This window comes from Drepanopeziza brunnea (assembly GCF_022702325.1).
Source record: "Drepanopeziza brunnea f. sp. 'multigermtubi' strain 214-2 chromosome Unknown ctg11, whole genome shotgun sequence".
Lineage (NCBI taxonomy): Eukaryota > Fungi > Ascomycota > Leotiomycetes > Helotiales > Drepanopezizaceae > Drepanopeziza > Drepanopeziza brunnea.
The window spans coordinates 202,010-222,255 of record NW_027094074.1 but is presented as its reverse complement, the minus strand read 5'-3'; the positions used below and the strand labels follow the sequence as shown (position 1 = coordinate 222,255).

General features: G+C 49.3%; 6 protein-coding genes across 6 annotated transcripts; 4 read left to right on the top strand and 2 right to left on the bottom strand.

The window, feature by feature from the left end:
• Positions 1-949: 949 nt before the first annotated feature.
• On the top strand, positions 950-2,546 carry L3040_006349 (uncharacterized protein; the record flags this gene model as incomplete). The annotated part of the gene is made up of 2 exons (XM_007289134.1): positions 950-1,067; positions 1,240-2,546. The coding sequence occupies 2 exons, from the start codon at positions 950-952 to the stop codon at positions 2,544-2,546; spliced, it is 1,425 nt and encodes a 474-aa protein (XP_007289196.1).
• A 1,627-nt stretch (positions 2,547-4,173) lies between these two features.
• L3040_006348 (uncharacterized protein) lies at positions 4,174-5,575 on the top strand (the record flags this gene model as incomplete). The annotated part of the gene is made up of 3 exons (XM_066154078.1): positions 4,174-4,721; positions 4,835-5,328; positions 5,469-5,575. 3 exons carry the CDS (start codon positions 4,174-4,176, stop codon positions 5,573-5,575), a joined length of 1,149 nt encoding a protein of 382 aa, XP_066011065.1.
• A 781-nt stretch (positions 5,576-6,356) lies between these two features.
• On the bottom strand, positions 6,357-8,214 carry L3040_006347 (uncharacterized protein; the record flags this gene model as incomplete). The annotated part of the gene is made up of 4 exons (XM_066154077.1): positions 6,357-6,946; positions 7,010-7,842; positions 7,893-8,101; positions 8,161-8,214. 4 exons carry the CDS (start codon positions 8,212-8,214, stop codon positions 6,357-6,359), a joined length of 1,686 nt encoding a protein of 561 aa, XP_066011064.1.
• Positions 8,215-8,945: 731 nt separating this feature from the next.
• Positions 8,946-10,961, top strand: L3040_006346 (uncharacterized protein; the record flags this gene model as incomplete). The annotated part of the gene is made up of 6 exons (XM_007289131.1): positions 8,946-9,056; positions 9,110-9,264; positions 9,330-9,594; positions 9,648-9,938; positions 10,037-10,497; positions 10,553-10,961. The coding sequence occupies 6 exons, from the start codon at positions 8,946-8,948 to the stop codon at positions 10,959-10,961; spliced, it is 1,692 nt and encodes a 563-aa protein (XP_007289193.1).
• Positions 10,962-14,635: 3,674 nt separating this feature from the next.
• L3040_006345 (uncharacterized protein) lies at positions 14,636-15,927 on the top strand (the record flags this gene model as incomplete). The annotated part of the gene is made up of 2 exons (XM_007289129.1): positions 14,636-15,774; positions 15,840-15,927. 2 exons carry the CDS (start codon positions 14,636-14,638, stop codon positions 15,925-15,927), a joined length of 1,227 nt encoding a protein of 408 aa, XP_007289191.1.
• Positions 15,928-18,309: 2,382 nt separating this feature from the next.
• L3040_006344 (uncharacterized protein) lies at positions 18,310-20,088 on the bottom strand (the record flags this gene model as incomplete). Its single annotated transcript, XM_007289128.1, has 3 exons — positions 18,310-19,677; positions 19,733-19,973; positions 20,075-20,088. 3 exons carry the CDS (start codon positions 20,086-20,088, stop codon positions 18,310-18,312), a joined length of 1,623 nt encoding a protein of 540 aa, XP_007289190.1.
• Between the last annotated feature and the right edge of the window lie 158 nt (positions 20,089-20,246).

Sequence of the window (20,246 nt, the reverse complement as noted above, 5' to 3'; positions counted from 1 at the left end):
TCCTCACGTTTTTCTCTTCTTCCTTTTTCGCCACACGGTAGACCCAACCGCTCCCGTCGCTCAAGCTTTCCTTGGTTATGCAAACGCATGCACGCCACATACCGGTACACACTGTGCTCGGCCAAGTCGAGGCTTATCGGGCGGCCAAGATGCGGGCGGCACGTACATAAATAAAGTAAAGTACCTAAGTAAAGTAGAGATTGGCAACCTGAATGAAGGATTCGGTTATTTTTTAATCAAAACCGTCTGACAGCTGTCGCCAACCAGCAGCTTATGTAGTATATGATATTGATACATCAAACCCGGTGCCCGCACGAGAATCTAGTTCTGAGTGTCGCTATCTGCTATCCATTTGGATTGCTTGATAGAGCCCAGGTCTTTCCCCCTAGGAAAACACTAACAAATGCGCCTTTCACGATCCAGCTCGGTAGTCCCGGCGCCCCATCCTCGCCAGTACTGGGTTTCGAGAGTATGCACACTTGACTTGTTGTCTACTTAGCGAGACCATCACGAAAGACAGGCCGCAGCTGGCCCCTTCTAGAATCCAAGACGGAGACGCGTTCTGGGAGCGATTAGCGACTGATCTGATCATCGTAGGGCAATCCACATCCACCACCTCCAGCCCGTCGCTTGTATCACTGTGACGATACTAGGGCCGAAGGCGTGATCGACATCGACCATGAACGCCCGATTTCTTCTTAATCAGTGGTTGGCTGGAAATCAGATGCGCGCTGCAGGATCGTTTTCAGCTCTGAGTTGGTGAAAGGGAAGGGGAGGAAGGGTAGTAGTACATATAGGCCTGTCCATCACCCTCGTCGGTCCCATCTTTGTTTGTGCTTCTTGCGTCTGCAAATCAGATACTTTTTTTTTTCTTCTTTTTTTTTTCTCGGGATTTGATCGTTGGAGGAATAACTTTGCCGTCAACAGGCTGAATATCACTTCGGCCACCATGACGACTTATCCTGTCGAGGAGAAGAAGACCCCGATCGAAGATAAGGGTTTCTTCAGCTCGGATTCGGACCACGAGACTGGCTCCGTTGACACGATTGCTGCGTTGGTTCAAGAAGGTAAGATCTGATGTATACATATACACATGTATACATGTGTACTTATGTATAGGTAATAATATATATATATATATATATATATATATACATAATTACCTATATATATGTATATACATTTTTATACACACCCCCCCGTACTGCCCCAGGAGATCCCATCTGACGGCGCCAACAGACCACAGCCATGAGATCCAACTCCGCACAATGTCCTGGCAAAAGGCCGCCTGGCTCCTCGCCGGTGACCAAGTATGTCTTGCCATCATGGCCCAGACTTGGTCTCTCTCGGTCCTCGGCTGGGTCCCTGGGATTATCACCATGGTGGTCGCCGGCGCGCTCTTCTGGATCACGTCCATCACCATGCACAAGTTCATCATGAAGCATCCCCAGATCAGAGACATCTGCGACTTCGCCTACTACGCCTGTGGGAAGTCAAGCATCGCGTACGAGTTTGCCGGTTTCATGCTGCTCGCCAACAACATCATGCTGATCGGGTTCCACGTCCTGACCGGCGCCAAAATCCTGAACACGCTCTCCGATCACAGTCTTTGCACTGTTGTGTTTTCCATCGTCGTTACCATCATGGGTATCGTGTGCTCGGCTCCGCGAACCCTGAACCACGTCTCGTTCATGTCCATGTTCTCGGCAGCCTGCATGGGCATCGCCATCCTGCTCTTCCTGATCTTCGCCGGCATTGAAGATGCCCCCTTCTATGGCTACGGAGGCAACTACCCGACCCTGGGCGCGGTCAAGACCTACGCGCTCCCCCAAGCGGGCACCGACTGGGTCGCCTGCATGAACGCCGTCCTGAACATCACCTTCCTCTGGGTCCCGCAGATCCTGTTCCCGACCTTCATCTCCGAGATGGAGCGGCCGCAGGACTTCCCCAAGGCCCTCGCCGTGCTGGCCGGTATCTCGAGCGTCCTGTTCATCGTGCCGCCGGCCATCGGCTTCCACTACCTCGGCCAGTACTCGACCGCGCCGGCCTTCGGGTCCCTCGGCGTCGTCGCCTACAAGAAGGCCTCCTTCGCCTTCGTCATCGTGCCGACCATCGTCATCGGCGTCATCTACGCCAACGTCACGGGCAAGTTCATCTACTTCCGCATCCTGGGCCGCAGCCGGCACGCCCACAGCCACACCCTCACCGGCTGGGGCCTCTGGGCCGGCCTGATGGTCGCCATCTGGGCCATCGCCTTCGTCTTTGCCGAGGTCATCCCTTCCATGGGCGACTTCCTCTCCCTGCTCGGCGCCGCCTTCGACTCCTTCTTCGGCTTCATCTTCTTCGCCATCGCGTACGCGCAGCTCTACCGGGGCCGGTACTGGACGGGCCCGGGACGCAGCCTCATGACGGCCATCCACATCTTCGTCATGGCGTGCGGCCTGTTCTTGCTGGGCCCGGGCCTGTACGCGGCGGTCAAGGCCATCATTACTGACTATTCCGGCGCCACGAGCCCGGCGTTCAGTTGCGCCAATGTGGCTATCTAAGGGTTTTCTCGGTTGGATATTCGGGACGAACCTAGATTAGCAAATGAAATCATGTCTACGATACCCAGTCTCGTGCGCCAAACTCAACTCATCCGCCTTCGTATATACATACACACAGCGCCCCCCCCCCCCCTCCCCCCTCTCTCCACCGATACAATCATCTCAGCCCTTTCAACAGCATCCAATATGCTAACATAACATAACATCACTTAACTGCATTCAGACCCCCAATCCTCAAAAGATTCTAAACCAGTACCAAGCAGAAGCAGTGAAAGGTAAATCAAATTTATATTTATAATCCACAAGCGCATATGAAAAGCTCGCTCATTTGTATGATATAGAAACCTTTGGGGTTTTGTAGTGGATGGGAATGGTGGGAAGGAGTAGTGGGGGGGGAGGGGCGTTATTCAGCGAGCGATGAGGGAAGAGAAGAGGAGAGTAAAGAAAGTAATAATATAACATTAGTAACCTGAAACTTGAGAGAGGTTGGATGAGCGTCTTTCACTGATTGATTGATTGATCGATCGGTTGAGTGAATGTATTTGAGGAAGTAGAGGATGAAAGGAATGGGATGTGACGAGTCCGTGAATGGAAGGAGTGGAGAGGAGAGAGTAATTCTTGTCCGTCTCTCGGCTTGGGCTTTTGGAAGGAGGGGGGGGGGGGAGGAAGGGGGAAAGGGGGGAAGGGGGAAAGGGGTTGGTAGTCTTGATTGATTGAAGTGGAGTGGAGTGGAGTGGATGCTGTCTGGGGATCGAATCGAATCGATTGGGAGGTACTGTACGGCTTTGTCTTTTGCTGGGTGGGTAGGTTTTGCTTGGAGTGGTAGATCTGCTTTCTACGGCTGTAGCTAGCCGGCTATAAGATGCTCGTGGGCTCAGATGGTCTCCCGGATTTTGAACAATTTTAAACTCTTTGCTGCGTGGGAAAGGATTGAAGCCACAGGCAGCAGGAAGGATTGTGAAGTGTTTGGCTAATATTTTGCCGAGTTCTGTGAGAGTGCTTGCTTGTCATGATATGCGCCAAGAGAAAGTACTCAAACAGAATGAGGAGAATGCATGGCTGAATGAAACAAAATCCTGCGGAAGAGCAGCGAAATCTCTTCTCGAGTCTTCTCAAGAGGAGGCCGTCTGAAAATAGTGGGTTGATAATGATTGTGGCGGAGGGCATATGTTGTTTGTTGCCTGATTCGGCAAGATAAAGCGCGGGCTTAGCTGTTGTGTTTTGGGCGGTGCTTCTTTCATGTCATTGTTAGCATCTGCCTGACTGAGACTTTGTGAGATTCCACACGAATGTACAGAGAAAGAATAGCACTTCCGATCGAAGTCTGAAGCCAGCCCTTTTGTTCGTCCCGAGGAGAGACATCTTGTGGCATTCAACAGAGAGTCCTCGAAGACTCAGGCAAACAAGGGAGGTCTTACTTCGAAATCACTGCCTTATAGTCTCCGATTCTCTCCACGAAGAAGTGAGAGAGTCAAACCAACTACTTGAGCAAATTACTTAGCCCTGACTATCGATATTCGCCATATAACACCTATAGACTTCGACAACAAGAGCCACTAGAGCCGTATCTCCATAGCTCCCCCTTATCCAAACGGATCATCAGAGTGGAGGCCTGATCAGAGTGAACATGAATTCCCGTCGTCGAGAGAAGTTTGTCCTGCCCGGAGTACCGCCTGAGAAATACCAAGAGGCGACCTTCGGACTCCACGTCTACCAGCCCGGAGCTGGAAACGTCCGAATACACAACGCCTCTATCACCTCGTCGAGCTCAAACATCCACTCGCCCTTCTTTGGACCTCGGTTCGGAATCCCAAGGTCGCAACCCGTGTCCGCAACAGTCTTCCGTCTCGCGACCGGAGTTCGACATGATCACCATCCGCATTCTGAACATGGTAGACCGGGAATAGAACCGAGGCCCAGCCTCTCACTTGCACCGGTACACGCCTGTGATGTCTGCTTCGAGGACTTCTCGTCAGAGACTCAACCCCCAGAGTGGATCACTCGTGCATGTGTCCACAAGCCGACAATCTGCTCTCGTTGTCTGGCAGCCTACATCGAGAGTGAGCTGAACAGCAAGATCGCCGAACGGATCTACTGCCCCGAGTCGAACTGTGGGGCGGTCCTGGACCACGGAGACATCAAGAGGCTCGCTGCTGATGCGGAAACCTTCGCCAGGTATGTACATATATATATATACTAGATCGATAACTCCGAACTCTCTCTCTCTCTCTCTCTCGATCGTCTCGCTTAATTTGCAGCTGCATGTACGCTAACCCCGGGTCCTGCAGGTACGACACTCGGCTCCTCCGCCGCGCCCTGGGTGCCGACCGCAATGCCGTCTGGTGCCAGAACTGCGCGTCCGGCCAGATCCACGAGGGCGGGAGCACGCAGCCCATCGTGCGGTGCTCGAACTGCCACTTCCGATCCTGCTTCCGCCACGGCGTGCCCTGGCACGACCGCCTCACGTGCGAGGAGTACGACGCCATGCTGCTGAACCCGGAGGGCTTCCAGGCCGCCATCGACCGGGACGACGCGGCCTCCGCGGCCGAGATGAAGCGTCTCGAGGCGGAGGATCGCTTGGCGAAGGCGGCGGAGCGGCAGGCGAGGGAGGCCGAGATGGAGAGGCAGCGACAGGCGGCGGCGGCGACGCGGCGTGAGGATTTGAGGAGGAGGCTAGTGGAAGAGAAACTGTCCCTGGCCAAGATCAGCGCGACGACCAAGAACTGTCCCGGGTGCCAGGGGCCCATCGAGTTGATTCCTGGGGCATGCAAGCACATGATATGTAAGTTCGCCTTTTCCTCTCTCGTTTTTCTCACAATAATATCTCTCTTCTGGCAATCTCCCCTCGCCCTGTCAGCTCAAGTGATTGTTGACTTGCGCAGGTTCCAAATGTCGCCACCATTTCTGTTGGTTCTGCCTTAGCCCCAATGCGTGGCGTGGACCCATTTGCTGTCGCAGATATTAGCTCCCAGAAAGCCATGAGTGCGATAATGGATGTATCTCTGGTCTCGAGATGCAAGCTGACTTGAGTACTCTCTCCCAAGGCAAGGCTTGCCAGTACGAATTCTGCTGGTCATGTTTGTGCAGTCACAAGGCGGTCATGGAGAACGATAATTCGTGGCATGGTATCGACTGCCCCCTGCACTCGAATAACCTTCCCGGCATTTCCCGCCAACTTGCAAGAGACATTGGATAGAGCTGGATGATCTCCTTTGGTCGGGTTGAAGCGGACTGCTATCTTGGAATAGAACCAATAGAGCGTTACGTGTCCGAGAATTTATGTGCAATATTCTTTAGATTCAGACTCTCTTCATTCAATCCAGTACAAATTTGATGACATCCTGTTAGAATGATCGAAGATACCTTTTTTTTTTAAATAATCACAATCACAATGATTGTTAAGCTGCGTTTAGTAATTATTGCCCATCAGAATTGGGATAATCATGACCTTGATCACAGTCAAATAATGATAATCGAACGGAGTACAAATTGCTTTCAAGAACAAATCTGTTTGAGAAGACAATTTCCAATTCTTATTATTGTGATATCTGAGGCTATGCTGAAGTCTAGTGGTATATTTGTTGATGCGAGCTGCAAATAACCGAAGCCCAGGCCTTGATTACGATTCAGAGCCTCTAAATCACCTATTACCGGATTACCAGAAAGACACGGTCTTATTATTAAGAATCGTAGAATTCAGTTAGGAAACTACGACTCGCACGACTCGATCACAATTCAGAGCCTCTGATCAAGGGAAAAACAAGTTACCCAAACGCGCCCTCCGCTATCTATCCCTGACCAAACGCAACACTACTTTGACTGCTTCTCAATGAAATCGCTGAGCCAATATAACAAAGTTGGACTCTCCCAGGGCCGACGTTTAAGAACGTCATGCAAAACTTTGCGTTTCCTCGTCGCAGCCGTAGTCACCAGAAGCTTGGGCTTCCTCAATACCCGCGGCTCTACGAAAACCTCTTCCCTCGCCGCCCTCACGACCAAGGCGGGACTGACATTGAGCAAGAAATCCAATTCCGCTTCGGGCATGGATTTCAGGACTTGGCCGTCTGCGGCCGCATTGGCGAGGATCAGATTGGGGAGCCCATTGTCCCAGCCCGAGCGGGTGTCCAAGGCGAGTTCCTCGGGTGAGGCCCATTCTAGAGCAAGCTTGTCAATCGACAGACACATCTTGTGGCCGAGGGACACCGAAGGCCGAATAATGGAGTTACGGAGCGAGATGTAGAGCTCTTTCTTGCTTGTTCTCTGCGGGAGAAACATGTGCAGCACTTGGGAGAGGTGGATGGCTAGGTCGTCGACGCGCCGGTCTTGCAAGGTCGGAAACTCGGCCTCGTTCGCCAGAGCGGCGAGAGCCTCGGTGTACCAGGTCCGACAAGTCACCTCCCCTGCGGAACGATGAGCGTGGCCCGGAAAGCGGGGGGGGGGGGGATATATATGGTTGTACTCACCTCTCTGCGGCTGCATGTTGCGCATGCTTTTCCCAACGGCGTTGATCAGTTCAATGATCCTGTAATCGACGGCGCCACACAAGGCCTTGTTGAAGACTTCCTGGTGGAGAAACGTCATGATGGCTGCGATGATGTTGTACTCGTCGGTGCCAGCGTGCACGAAAGCCTTCTTCCCGTCATTCGATATGAAAGACAGGAGGAGCTTTGCTGCGTCCGGAGAAAGCGTATCTCTGTTTTCGTACAGAGTATTGTCTTCGAGTGCCTCCCCCAGCCTGGTCGCAACCCACCCCTCTACTGCTTCGCAGATGAACTCGTACTCCTTCGTGACTGCTGTCTCGGTGATACCTACTTGCTTCGGGCGCCGACTGAGAATGGCATTCTTGAGTGTAACGGCCTGAGCTCGGAGTAGTTCGCACTCTTTTCGTAGGGCGGCATGGTTTTCATCCTCTGCATTGACTGCAGCAGTCTCTGATTCGACTCCCGATGATACGATAGAGTCTGCATGGATAGATTCAAGAGCCTGGGCTCTTAGTGGTTCGCACTCTTCTCGTAGAGCGGCATGGTTTTGATCCTCTGTATTGACTGCAGCAGTCTCTGATTCGACTTCCAACTCTACGATAGAGTCTGCACGGATACATTCAAGAGCCTGGGCTCTTAGTAGTTCGCACTCTTCTCGTAGAGCGGCATGGTTTTGATCCTCTGTATTGGCTGCAGCAGTCTCTGATTCGACTTCCGAAGATACGATAGAGTCTGCACGGATAGATTCATCATTGGGATCTGGCACTGGAGCAGCAACTTCAGCGTCAAGGTTAACTGACTCGGTGCTGAAAGGACTGCTTAGGTGTCAATATTGTGTACTTGAGGTAAGAGATTCAATACTGACACTGGCTTCTTGTGACCCCTTTTTGCTTTCATGGCATCTTGAGCAGCGACAGCTCTAGTTTTATACTTTTGAGCTCTTCTGCTGATTCTTTTATGAAACGATGAATCTTCACTGGGTGATTGGTTCCGAGCTGGTTTCTTCTGGCAGCAAGATTTGAACTTGCCATTGATGTTCATCGTCCCCATTACAGAGGCCAGATTAGTAATGACCTTCATTCAGCGTAAGCCTATACTTGCTATGACAGCGAGGATATCGGGGCTTAACGTACTGGCCCATCGTCATCGTCCAAGGCTGTTTTCTTGCTGCTCCCACACATTCTCATGATGGCGATCAAGCTTCTATCTGTAAAGTTTTTTGGCGCAAATAAATTTCGAAGCTTGATTTGCAACGTCGGTCGAAATATTAAAATTTTCGAGGCGCGGGGATAAGGAAAGTAGTACTGCGTCGAAAGCGGCAACGAAATCTTCTCCATCATTGTCATATCAGAGACATTATCCTGCGGATATTACGGGCGTCAAATAGGCAGATGCTCTGTCTTTTTCTTTGATACGAAGATCCCAGAACACACCAAACTTTGCACCGGGGCCTGCTTTACTTGCCCCAACTCAAGCAGCGCCAAGGATATCACTTCTTTATCTGATCCCATTCAAACTCCTTTGAAATATGTTCTTTAGGTTTCTAAAAATGCTGATTAAAAGCCCCAGTTTCCTTCTCGAAGAGTTTGAGTAGGATGCGGTTTCAAGGAACCAAGTGAGTACTGGGATGATCGAGAAGAAGTCTGATTTTGAGTATGAACTTTCAAAGGAGAAAGCAAGACGGTATCAAACGCAACAAAGCCGGTTTGAAGTTCAGCGAGACAACAAACTCAGTTTTTCTGATTCTTCTATAGCGCGCCTAAGACACAAACACCTAAAGACTCTGTATCAGATCTTTCTTTGTAAGGTCTCGGTGGCGGGGGCAGGTTCCTTCCTGACCGCGTCTGATAAATAGGCATGAGGATGGACGGCAAAAGATCAGATCTCGGCTCTGATTACTCGATCACAGAAAAAAACAATGTCGCTCGCAATTGAATCACTCAATCTGAATGAGAGAGAGGATAAACTCGTTGTCGGAATCGACTTCGGTACAACTTACTCGGGAATTGCGTGGGCCACAGCAAGACATGTGAGTATTTCTGCTTACAAACAATGATAAAATAATCTAACTATGAGAAATAGGGCAGCGATATCATTCTTATCAACGAATGGCCATCACACAATCCAGTATCGAATGGGAATGATAAAGTGGCCACCGAAATCCGCTATACATCAGAAGGTATCGAGTGGGGCTATCAAATCCCGCCCACTGTAGAGAGGCACCAGTGGTTCAAACTGTATGAGTTCCTCTCATCTGCTTAGCAGCTCCCCCTTTGCTTAAAACTGAATATGATCAAAACAGAGAAATCGGCAGCCGTCAACTAGCGGGCTTAGGCCAACCGAAGACGGCGAACGAGCTAGCCAGCGACTACATGAGAGAGCTCTACGGTCATCTCATGTGCATGCTGGCGCGCACATTTGGAGCAAATGTCCTCTCAACATTGACGCTGGATTTCTGTTTGACAGTCCCTGCTATCTGGCGCGAAGCCGAAAAAGAAGCCACTCTTCAAGCGTTCCGGAGCTCGGGGGTAGGAAGGGATGCCAAGGTGTTGCTGGCCTCGGAGCCCGTAAGTGCTGCTACACTCTGAACGACAGAGACATATTACTTACGATGTTACAGGAAGCTGCGGCCATTTATACTTTGAAGGAACTCAATCGTCATGATCTCAAGGTGGGAGACACGTTTGTGCTGTGCGATGCTGGTGGAGGAACGGTCGATTTGATCTCGTACACCATTACCGCCCTCCAGCCTGAACTCATGATCAAAGAGGCCACTGCCGGGACGGGAGGCCGGTACGGCTCCACGTTCTTGAATCGGCGATTCGCGGAGATGGTCGTCCAGAACCTCGGAAATGCACCGGGCTGGAACGAAGACATTCTAGCGACTATGACGGACCGCTTTGAAACATTGGTAGGCCAGCCCAAAATCAGATGTCGCATCTCGCATCTCGTGGAACCCACCCCCCCCCCCCGCCCTTTTTTTTTTTCTCTTTCTAAGTATTTATTCAGGTCAAGCGGATATACGCTCCAAGGACAGAACCCTATTATACCTTTGTGGCGCCAGGCCTGGGCAGAAACCCGGCCATAGGCATTCGGCAACAGGGAAGGTATACCGTCACATCCGCCGAGCTGGAGACGAAAGTGTTTGCGCCGATCGTCACTGAAGTCGTCAAGCTGGTGGATAATCAGATCCAAGAGGCTGGAATCGAAGTCAAGGCCGTGCTCCTCGTCGGAGGTTTCGGGCAGAACGATTATCTCAGGGAGAGCCTACGGTCCAACATCGGTAGAGTTGCAGTTCTACGGCCGGATAATGGATGGACTGCCGTTGTTCGCGGTGCCGTGATGATGGGGCTGAGTGGTGCAGACGCGGCGCTCACTTCCGTTGGGATCGAGTCGAGAGTTGCGAGGAAACACTACGGGTTTGAGCTGAACACCCCTTTCCAGGCAGGAAAACATATGGAATCTAAGAGGTATATCCGTGCTACTCTGTGCAACAATAGAAAAGAGGTTTGCTAATGGCAGTAGATATTGGTGCAGCATATGGCGCCAATATAGGACGAAATGTATGAAGTGGTTTATACGCAAAGGCGACGAAGTAGAAGAGAATGATCCGAGATCATTCTCGTTCGTCTGCGACTACTTGGTGGCAAATGGGATACCGACTGGTTTCACCATGGACGTGGATCACGACCAGGAGACCGAATATGCGCCCGTACATCGCGTCGATACTGTTCGCAGTCTCCTCACTCTGAGAGGGAATCTCAGACAGCTGCCGATATCTGAATGGGAGTCGATGATAGTCATCCGGCCGGATGGAAAGGAATATTACTGCTTGCGATGTGCGATCGAGGTCACCTTTTACTCCGCCAACACTAAGTATGTCCTCCTCAGCCAGGGGAAGCGGTACGACGCTGTGACTGCGGAATATGTCTGAAGACCCGGTGTCGGACGACTCCAGGGCTTCGTAGAGATTAGATGGTAGAAAACTTGGGCTAGGAAATATAGTTTGCGATTTCATTGGATATTCCGGGACATAAATTGAATCAACTAAATGCCCATAGCTAGACGACGAGAGGATCCAAAAACACAAAAAAAAACATCAATGTCTTTTCAAAAACACTTGGCAATCATACAAATAGCTCAATACAGGAAGCAGGGATATTCCTGAAAATGATTCAAGAAGTAAATCCTCATATAACACGACCCAAGATTGAAAAGCCGGAAGCACGCTAGAAACATGCATCCTAAACCTATTTTTTTTTTCGCAGTTCGGCTATATTAGCGCGTCCGGGACCCTTCCAAATTTGGTTGCCGCAGGCACTTCCTCCACGAACCCATACCACAACTTCAGCACCACGAACCCAATCGTAATATATATCATAATACTCATGAATAATAAATAATTTATATTACTTCATATTCTTACTTATATAGAGTTCTGTTGTGCGGAACTGGCATGCCTTAGGTTCCACCCAAGCTACAGCTCAGGTGACCTCGAGCTACGGATCAGGTGACCTCGTCTAGTAGCGCCCTTGGCGTACTGGAGCTCTTAGGTACACGTTTATTTATCTTGACGAGCTTCCCAGATAGAATATACCAAGCTTCATTCAATCTGCAGAATCCCCTCCTGATCCTAGAGCTGATCAGCACTATAAGTTCTGATGTGCAAAAGCAGACCTGCAATGCACATTGCAGTAACCAGTAATATAACCCTATACCGCACGAAAAGTTCCTTAATCCATCCGTCGTATTTAGAAAATAAGGGCTGTTTATAAGCAGAGCATCCGCCAATCACTGGTGCATGGCCTGTACTTTTCACAGATCTCCCAGTCCTACCACTGCAAGATGTAGACGTCCTTTTATTTCGACCCAAGATTTTCGTAGATGTAGGTATGATTTACTTTGATGTTTGGACACATGACCGTGGTACACTTTGCCGCGGTAGCTTCGCCTTTTTTCTACGTATTACACTTTTTTCGACGTATGACAACTCCAGCTACTAATCTCGATCTACTTTCTTCACTTGATCTTGCACCTCGAAAGATTCCTAGGAGTGGTAGGTGGTAGATCAAAACTTTACAAGCCTATTTCGTGAAAGTAGAAAGAGAGAAATAAAGAAGAAACTTTTGCGATAACTGGATTTTATCTGCGAAATTTAGCTACCTAGTATATATGCTATCGCATCCCATACCCACCCCAAGAATGGTGTCTCTAGTGTGGTATATATATATATATATATATTCCAGCTACCAAAGAGGCCATTCGCTTTCATCCGCCCAGCCTAGCCAGCCGCACCAGGGGAGTGATCCTTATCTTCTTGGTACGAGGGCAGTTCACCCCCTCGAGATGTCTCTAGCTGGTTTCCTCTGCGCCTGTACTCTTCCAAAAACGGACATACACTTGTAGGCATCGTACTGCGCGTAATTGGCATAGCCAGGATCAGATAGATGTCTGCTGCACGAATTCTTCCAAGAATGAGGCTATGGTTCAGAGTCGGCGTATCGCAGTGAGCGGCAGCCCGTGGACGGCCAATCTTCTTACTAGTGTTAAGAGTCTTGAGATTGCTCTCTTCCGACCAGCGCTTTCCGTTGATGTCAAAATCCCGTGTTTCTGGTTTGGGTATTGATCCCTGTCGTACTGTTGTATATATTCTGCAGTGCTTGGTATTCCCATTCGCGAGAACCATCCTCCCAACCGGTACAGCTTTCGGGTTGTATGTAGTCGAATACTAAAGGGCGGCCGGAGTCTTCAACGGTAAGGGGGACACCCGGTGGCTTGTGGATGGTTTATTAGGGGAACGTTTCGGTCGAGGTGAAGCTCGTCGAGAGGTCGATGATCAAGAGATTGACATCTAGAAGTCCAGGGTCAGCATCAAGGCTATTTATCCAAAGACCAGATCGTAGACGCGCTGCGATTTACAGAGGGCGCTTGACTCTGGATAATGACTCAGGAGACTGAACTGACAGACGAGGCTGTAGTATCAGAAGCATGCCTTTTCACTAAATCGCTTGCATGGACTATGGTTCCATTCGTTGATATAGCGATGACAAGGAAAAATAAGGCCCAAGAATAATCAGACCTCGAACGAGGCCTCGGCAGCTGGGCATGATCGATCCAAATGTCATTTTTACATATTGAATACTTTTTCTCAAGGCTGAGAGGCCTTCAGAATTGCAGGCCTATTTACACAAATGGAAGGGTAGAAATCAGCCACTGCTTCCAGAACACCGAAAGGTGCATCCCAAGGCTCCAGGGACGGGCGGTATCTAGGTGTCATATGCGACCCGGATATGCAAAGTAAATTTATGTACATATTAATGGGATGAATATACAGATTTTCTTAATATTGTGGCGAATCATGGTGTGCAGGCCGTAAACGAGACGTGTTGTTTTTATTAAGCGAGCTTACCCACTTAATTTTTCAGCTTCGGTCTGGTATCGGAGATTCCCATATGGTGCTGTTTCCACGTAAATTAAAATAACAAAAAATTTGGTGACGTGTTTCATTCAGTTATTTCAAGGACACAACAATTTTTTTATATGGCTGTTAGCTGCTAGACCTGCTAGTAGAAGGACTGAATAAGCTCTAGCAAGAGAAGTGTTTTTACTTACCGCTGCGTCAGAAGCATAGCGTTAGTCATCTATCCTAAAGTATTGTTTTCAGCTTTCTATCGATGCCTGCCTTATGGAAGCTACTAGAAATTCTTGCTGAATTTCCCTGGTCGCAGTCATGCCGGAGTTGTGCCGCCAAGTAAACAAACAAGTTGTTTTTTATATCACAAGACTGTGCGCGTTGTTTGTCATCGGCACGCGCGTTATTATCGTAGATACAAAAGATTCTTTAATTTCTATATGATTTGATATTCTACGTCGCATAGCGTGCAAGCCGAAGTAGAATAGTCTGGAATTGACGATTGCGTTTAACTTTGCAAAGACATTTAAAATCTGTTTGATACTCACAAGCCTATCTAGCAGTCATAAATGTTGCAGATCGAGTGAATATAATGCCCTATACAACAGCTGAAATCATAGTCGTAAAGGTGACTTTAGATTTATGATTACGTTATTATCTAAAGTAAATAATTCAATAATCAGACTGCCGAAGTCTTTAATATTGCACTATCTTTTAGATACAAATTGCGTATCTCTTGATTAGGAACTTATCCAAAGCAGAGAATTCTATGGATGGGCGCAAATCTATGTCCATTAAGTTGAGGATAGATAGTATCATCCTTAATCAATCGTAGAATGAATTTTCACCTAGTCGCCTAGTGAACGGAATCAAGTCACATCTCCGGGAATCGGTCTATATAAACCCCACCTCAAGCACAATTCCTCACCTTCAACCTCCGACCTCCAACCAACCTCCAACCTCCAACCTCCAACCTCCAACCTCCAACCTCCAACCTCCAACCTCTCACCTCCGACGTCGAGCATCCAACCTCCGACGTCGAGCATCCAACTTCCAACAAGATCGGAAAAGCTTGACGACAATTCCTCTTCCCTACGAACCATACCATACAACCATCTGTGAATAAAAAGTCACTCCTCCCTACAAAAAGTCATAAACCCTCTCACCTTCAAGGTCTTCCCTGCCTCTTCCTCACCATGCCCGGTGAGAGATGGCGCAAGGACGAGCTCGAGGCTCTCCAATGGCTGTTGAACCGAAAGGAGCAGCTACGCTCTGAGTGTCGCAGTCGCGGCGAGATATGGGACCCAGAGAGCTGGAGCTGGGAGGCTATTGCAAATAAGATGACTCGAACTGCGAGAAGAGATGAATGGCCGGAGCTGCGAAAATACACTGGCAAGGTTTGTTACACTGCTTACCGCAAGAGACAGTCCCTCCTCGCCGCCATTGCTCCTGTGCATCAAGAGTATCCTGCTCCCCTCCCGGCCGCCTCTCCATCCTCAGGTCCAACCTCACCCTCGCCCTCGCTTCCGGGACTCGGCGACATGCAAACACCTGTCAACAATGCCTCTGCCTCTTCGGGTTCTGGGGCCCGTGATAATCTTGATCGTCAACAAGCCATCCAACATGGTTATCCAGGTCCATCTCAGCCATCTCGCCTCCCATCAGCCATCCCTGCCCCACTCCCGCCAGTCACTGTCCCGCAGAGAAAATTCCACAATCCGTATGGTTTTGTCACTCAATACACTGCTCCTCAACAACCAGCTCCTGTTACCACGAACTCTGTCTCAGTACAGTACGTCGATGATGTCGGCTCTCGAGTTCCTGCGACGGGAGGTCGCTCTGCGCGCCACCCACTGCCAAGTCATTCTGGAAGATCAGCTTCATCTATGGGACCACACAATGCTCAAGCAGCTTCGACTCCACAACGTCGTCAGCAGATGAACTTCGCCGCACCCGCTGCCGTTCCGCACCATAGATCTCAATCACGGCACTCAATGCAAATGTCCGGACCAGCCGTTCCTGCAGCCTTTGGATCCGCCGCTGGTCAAGCTCAAGGTAGCACGCAGCAACACCAGTCCAACCAAAACGGCTCTAACAATGTCAACCACCATATCCCTCCCGAGCCTCCTTACCATTGGACCCCCATGGAGAGAGATGCCCTGAAGGATCTTTACTTGTACAGCGGCATTGGTCTCCCTTCCAACTTCGTCCACGATCGCCGCAAAGGCACGTGGACCTGGAGAATGGTCGCCGAGGAGATGAATCGTCGGGCTGTGGGTGCTTCGTGGAACGTCGGCCGAATCTACAATGATGGCTCATGCCACCAGATGGGAAAGTGAGTACCCCCCGCTTTTCAAATGCGAGATATTCTCAATGCTAATGTGTGAACGTGAACTTCAGGTACAACAAGGCTGATTGGGACGCATGCTACAGGGAGCGACCTCCCGGCGCGACCGTTCAACCCCTCGACGAAGATGACTTCGAGTGAAGAGGTGTATAAGCATCGACACAGGTGTGGAGGATGGATACTTGGGTTTGGCCGCGGCCGGGTATCTTGGGCAGTGCTTGCGATTTGAGAGATGTCATTTTGACACTCGCGTATAATAATGCGGACAACTTGCGTTGAGCTTCAAAACATAAATAGAAAATGCATGATTGTCAACCAAGAAGTCTGATAGATTAGAATTGGCATTATCGTAATTAAGAGTTCGTAACGGGAAATTTGACTCTGCTCGGAGCTCTTATATGAAATCACTGATATGGATTTTGCAGCTAGCGGCGCGTAACTACCTACTTACGAATATACTCACGCAAATCCATACAAAGAGATACTATGTGTCTGCAGGTAAGAGCCGTAGTAAAGGGTAACAATTATCAAGCTTGATGAATCACAAAGGTTAATCAGAAACCTTTGTCCTACAAAGGGCTATCTAACGGAAACCACAGTTCTCACTTGCAGGCCTGCTTTTGCGTAACAACCTATAAGCAATCCGTGAACCATGATTCGTTCTTCCCAACTAGTATTATATCGATGCATATTACTATTGTCCATGATTTGTTTCTAGTCTGTCTACCCGCAGGAACCACATCTACTTTGAGAACAACCGCACCCTTCGTCTTCAACCACTTTTCATTTCAAGACAAAATTTTAAATCCACATCGCATCACTTCACATCACACCTACTATACCAAAGCTAAACTCTTAAGAGGATAATCAGGCTCTTAACTAGGCAGATCTACACCGACAGCCTACGAAAAAATGAAACTCTTTAAGCAATCTACCAAACCAGCTGGACCAATGCAAAAGCCTGGAGACGCGTAATAGCACAGCATAAAGAAGGTCTTGTCTAGCGCTAGACCTGCCACACAAAGGCATGCAGGAAGTAGCTTCAACTTTTAAATTTCTTTCATCCTGTTAACGTCGAGTGAAAAATGGATTGTGCGATTTTTAATTGAAATGTGTATATGTGCAGACCGTACGACAACATCGGAGTTTATATTGGAGTTCAGGTGATAGGACAGAGCGCCAGTAGGTATTTACATTTTATATCTGCAAATGAATTCCGCGACGCCGAGAACTCTGATAAACACGTCTTTGTCTCTACTCACAATGAAATACACTGACGAGTCGATTCCATATCTGATTCTACGACTCAAGCCTTTCCCACCCCGTCCATCTTGCCCTAGTAATCCACACCCACCAGCCAGCACAAGTACACGCACACCAGATCTCCGATCCTTCCTTCTCAGCACATGATACCACCCTACCGAACATAAACCATCCAGTTTCCCGCATCATTTCCCTTCCCCCTTTCCTCTCATTTTTTTTTATATTATATCATCTCAAAACTACTAAAGCCATATACAACAAGCCTCACTCCAGGCATCTTCGCAGCGCAGAGCCAGAGCCACAGCCAAAGCCGAGCCAGGAGTCTGGGCTCCCAAGTACCGATTCCAACACACAGCCAGCGCTGATACATTTAAATATTAGTATAAAAGGAAATCAGAGACTAAGTCTTTCTTTATCTTGCTCCGAGCGAGTCAGGTTGAACGTCTGCAGCGGCTATGGTACATTACTAACAAGTGAAGAAGAGAAGGGACGCTGCCAAAACGACTGATACAGCGATAATCTCGACCGTGTTTTGGCAATCCATGGAGAGTAGGTGCAGAGAGAGGTGCTGTATGGAGGATATATATATATTTGCATTCATACCCTAGATATTCCATCGCTGGACTTTTGTAGATCCCGGTATATATGCTAGAGGGCTGTCATGGGATACATAACCTGCACTATGGTCGAGGTAGACACTCACTCGTTTGTAAACGTCACTCACTCAGTATATAATTCGGGGTTCATTAATCGGGTTACGTCGACAATTCGTATTTAGAGGGGGTAATTGGCATAGAAAGCTTCGTTTTACTGCACCGTCGAGTCAAGTCGAACTCAACAAATTTCTACGCCTAGCGCACAAAGAGTCGTGAGGAGTCATGAGGAGAGCTTGAGGGAAAGCGACTCTGACTACTAAACCTGAGTAGATTGGGAGTGTTTACTTCTCGCTTAGAGCTTGGCGCGACCTTGCCAAGGCCTTGCGCTACTGGGCTGAAAACAAAATCTGGGGTACGATATTGGACAAGTAGGGAAGAAATCCAATCAATGCATCCATTCGTTGAAAAATGATTCTCTTTGTCAAAATAAACGCTCATTGTGTCCGCCCTGCATTACAGCCTCGAGCGAATCCATCGTTGCCCTATACCGCCAGCACGTGGTGTAGGTAGCCAATCATGAAAAAACCCAACCCGCCACGCAACGCCGAGAAATGCTTCAAAATCACGCACGCATTTTATTCCACCCTGGGTATCGGAATCCAGCCTAATCCGTAAAGTCAAACTCCTTAAATGCAGCCTTAAACGCATTGATATCCTTCGTCTCTTCCTCGACCGTCTGCTCGCAATCCCGCCATTGAATGCGCTTCTCAAGTCCCAGCAGCTTCGCCAAGACGGTGCGACCAAATTGGATATTGAAGCGAAGAGAATTATCGAAGGGGAGGGTTAAGCATTTGGTGCTGCCTTGCGGCTCGGCTTCGCTTGGAGGAGACCAGATCCAGGCTCGAAAAAAGTCGTTGTCGTTCTTGCCGATGCCTGGATCACGGGTCTCAAATGCTGGGTACTTGAGGTTCTCGGCTTCGACGCGGAATGCAGCTTCGACGAGTCCTTTGCGGATTGTGTCCTCGGAAATGGGAATGAACTGCCAGTGGGTGTGGATACCGCTGGCTCTGCTGATTTCGTATGTGACGGCGCCCAGCTTATTCTTGCTGTCTTTTGCAACCATATTCTGCAATGCTTCTTTGAAACGGGTCATTTCTGCGTAAGTCTTCTCCTGGGATTTGTCTTCATCGGGGATCAATGCGATGGTAGGAGAGTGCGAAAGGGGGATGATGAGAGCATGTCCAGGGTAATTGATGCCGTGCTCGGCGTTTGTGATGGCTGTGGTGAGAGGGCCTTTGGCAATTGTGACGTATGCATCTTCGCCAAGGGTAGAAATGAGGTGTGTGGCGAGTTGTGGGTTAGAAAGACAGAAGAAACATTGACCTGGGCCTGGTGGAGGCTGTCTCGGGCCTCGGTGACGCTTGTTGCGGTACCCATTATCGTGACCACCAAAGCGAGAGTATGGATCGGTGTCGAGAGCGTGTCTCTTCTTTGGTCTCGATTGGAATGGCGATGCAGTGGTGCCTACAGGCAATACAGCGTTAGGCTCGGTAGTTTTCTGGAGAGAGAATGCATAGAGAGATTTCTGCTTCTTAGCATTGCCGTGAGCTGCCAGAGAGATGAAACGGGTTATTGGCTTGACGTCTGGGTTTTCGGCAGTGGGAGGGAAGAAGAAAGGTTCTCGTTCGTAGAAGAAGGTTGGGGTGGTAGAGAAGTGGTAGCGAGGCTTGAGAGCGGCGCATAGATCCGAGATATGTTCTAGGCCAGCAGGTGGAAGAACGTCACCAGGAGGTACGACAACCTTGGAGCCAATTCTCACGGCAGCTGGCCAGCATGTTGTCAGGAGGATATCTGCGGAGTTGGCGCCGTGAAGAGCCTTAGCATCTCCCACAGTATGGAAGGGCAAGTAGCTCTCTTTTGAAAGGCCTCCGACCACCGTCTCATCTAAATAGCCTCCTAGTACGACGATTCTGAGCCCCTCTGATGTATTCGTTGTACTTCGCTTTCCGAGATAATGTAGATTTGGGCAGATCTATTTTACCAATTAGCCTATTAAAGAAATGTAGTCTTGTCTGCTTTGTGTGTACCTCCTCATCTTTCTCAATCTTGTTTATGATTCTCTGCGGCAGAGGGGTGGTTCCGACCGTGAAGTATGTTGGAAGTGGAATTTGGATGGTGCCGTCGAGCAGCTCACTAACGGTATCGTCGTCGTCCTCGGCGAACAGGTTACCGGCCACGATTGCAAAGGTGAAGCTATTCTTAGCATGTAGGGTCGAGACCTTCGTGAATACCCCCTTCAATAAGCCGTTAATGTCCCCGAGGACAATACTGGAAGCGCGTCAGCGGAGACAGTAAAGGAAATTGAAAGCTTGGGGACAAGCAAAGGGTCTGCTCGTTGGGTCTATCAGGTACTGGGGATCTATACATACATCTTGGAGGCCATGGTGTTGACAATAGAGAGAGAAGAAAGTTGAGTTTGAGGTTGCGACGCGACCTCGACCCGTCGACGTTCTTTTTCAATATGACGGGCCGGGCTTATCGGGGATCTCCAACGTTATCTTAGCGTTACGCTAGTCTAGTGGGGTAAGCAAAACAATTAAT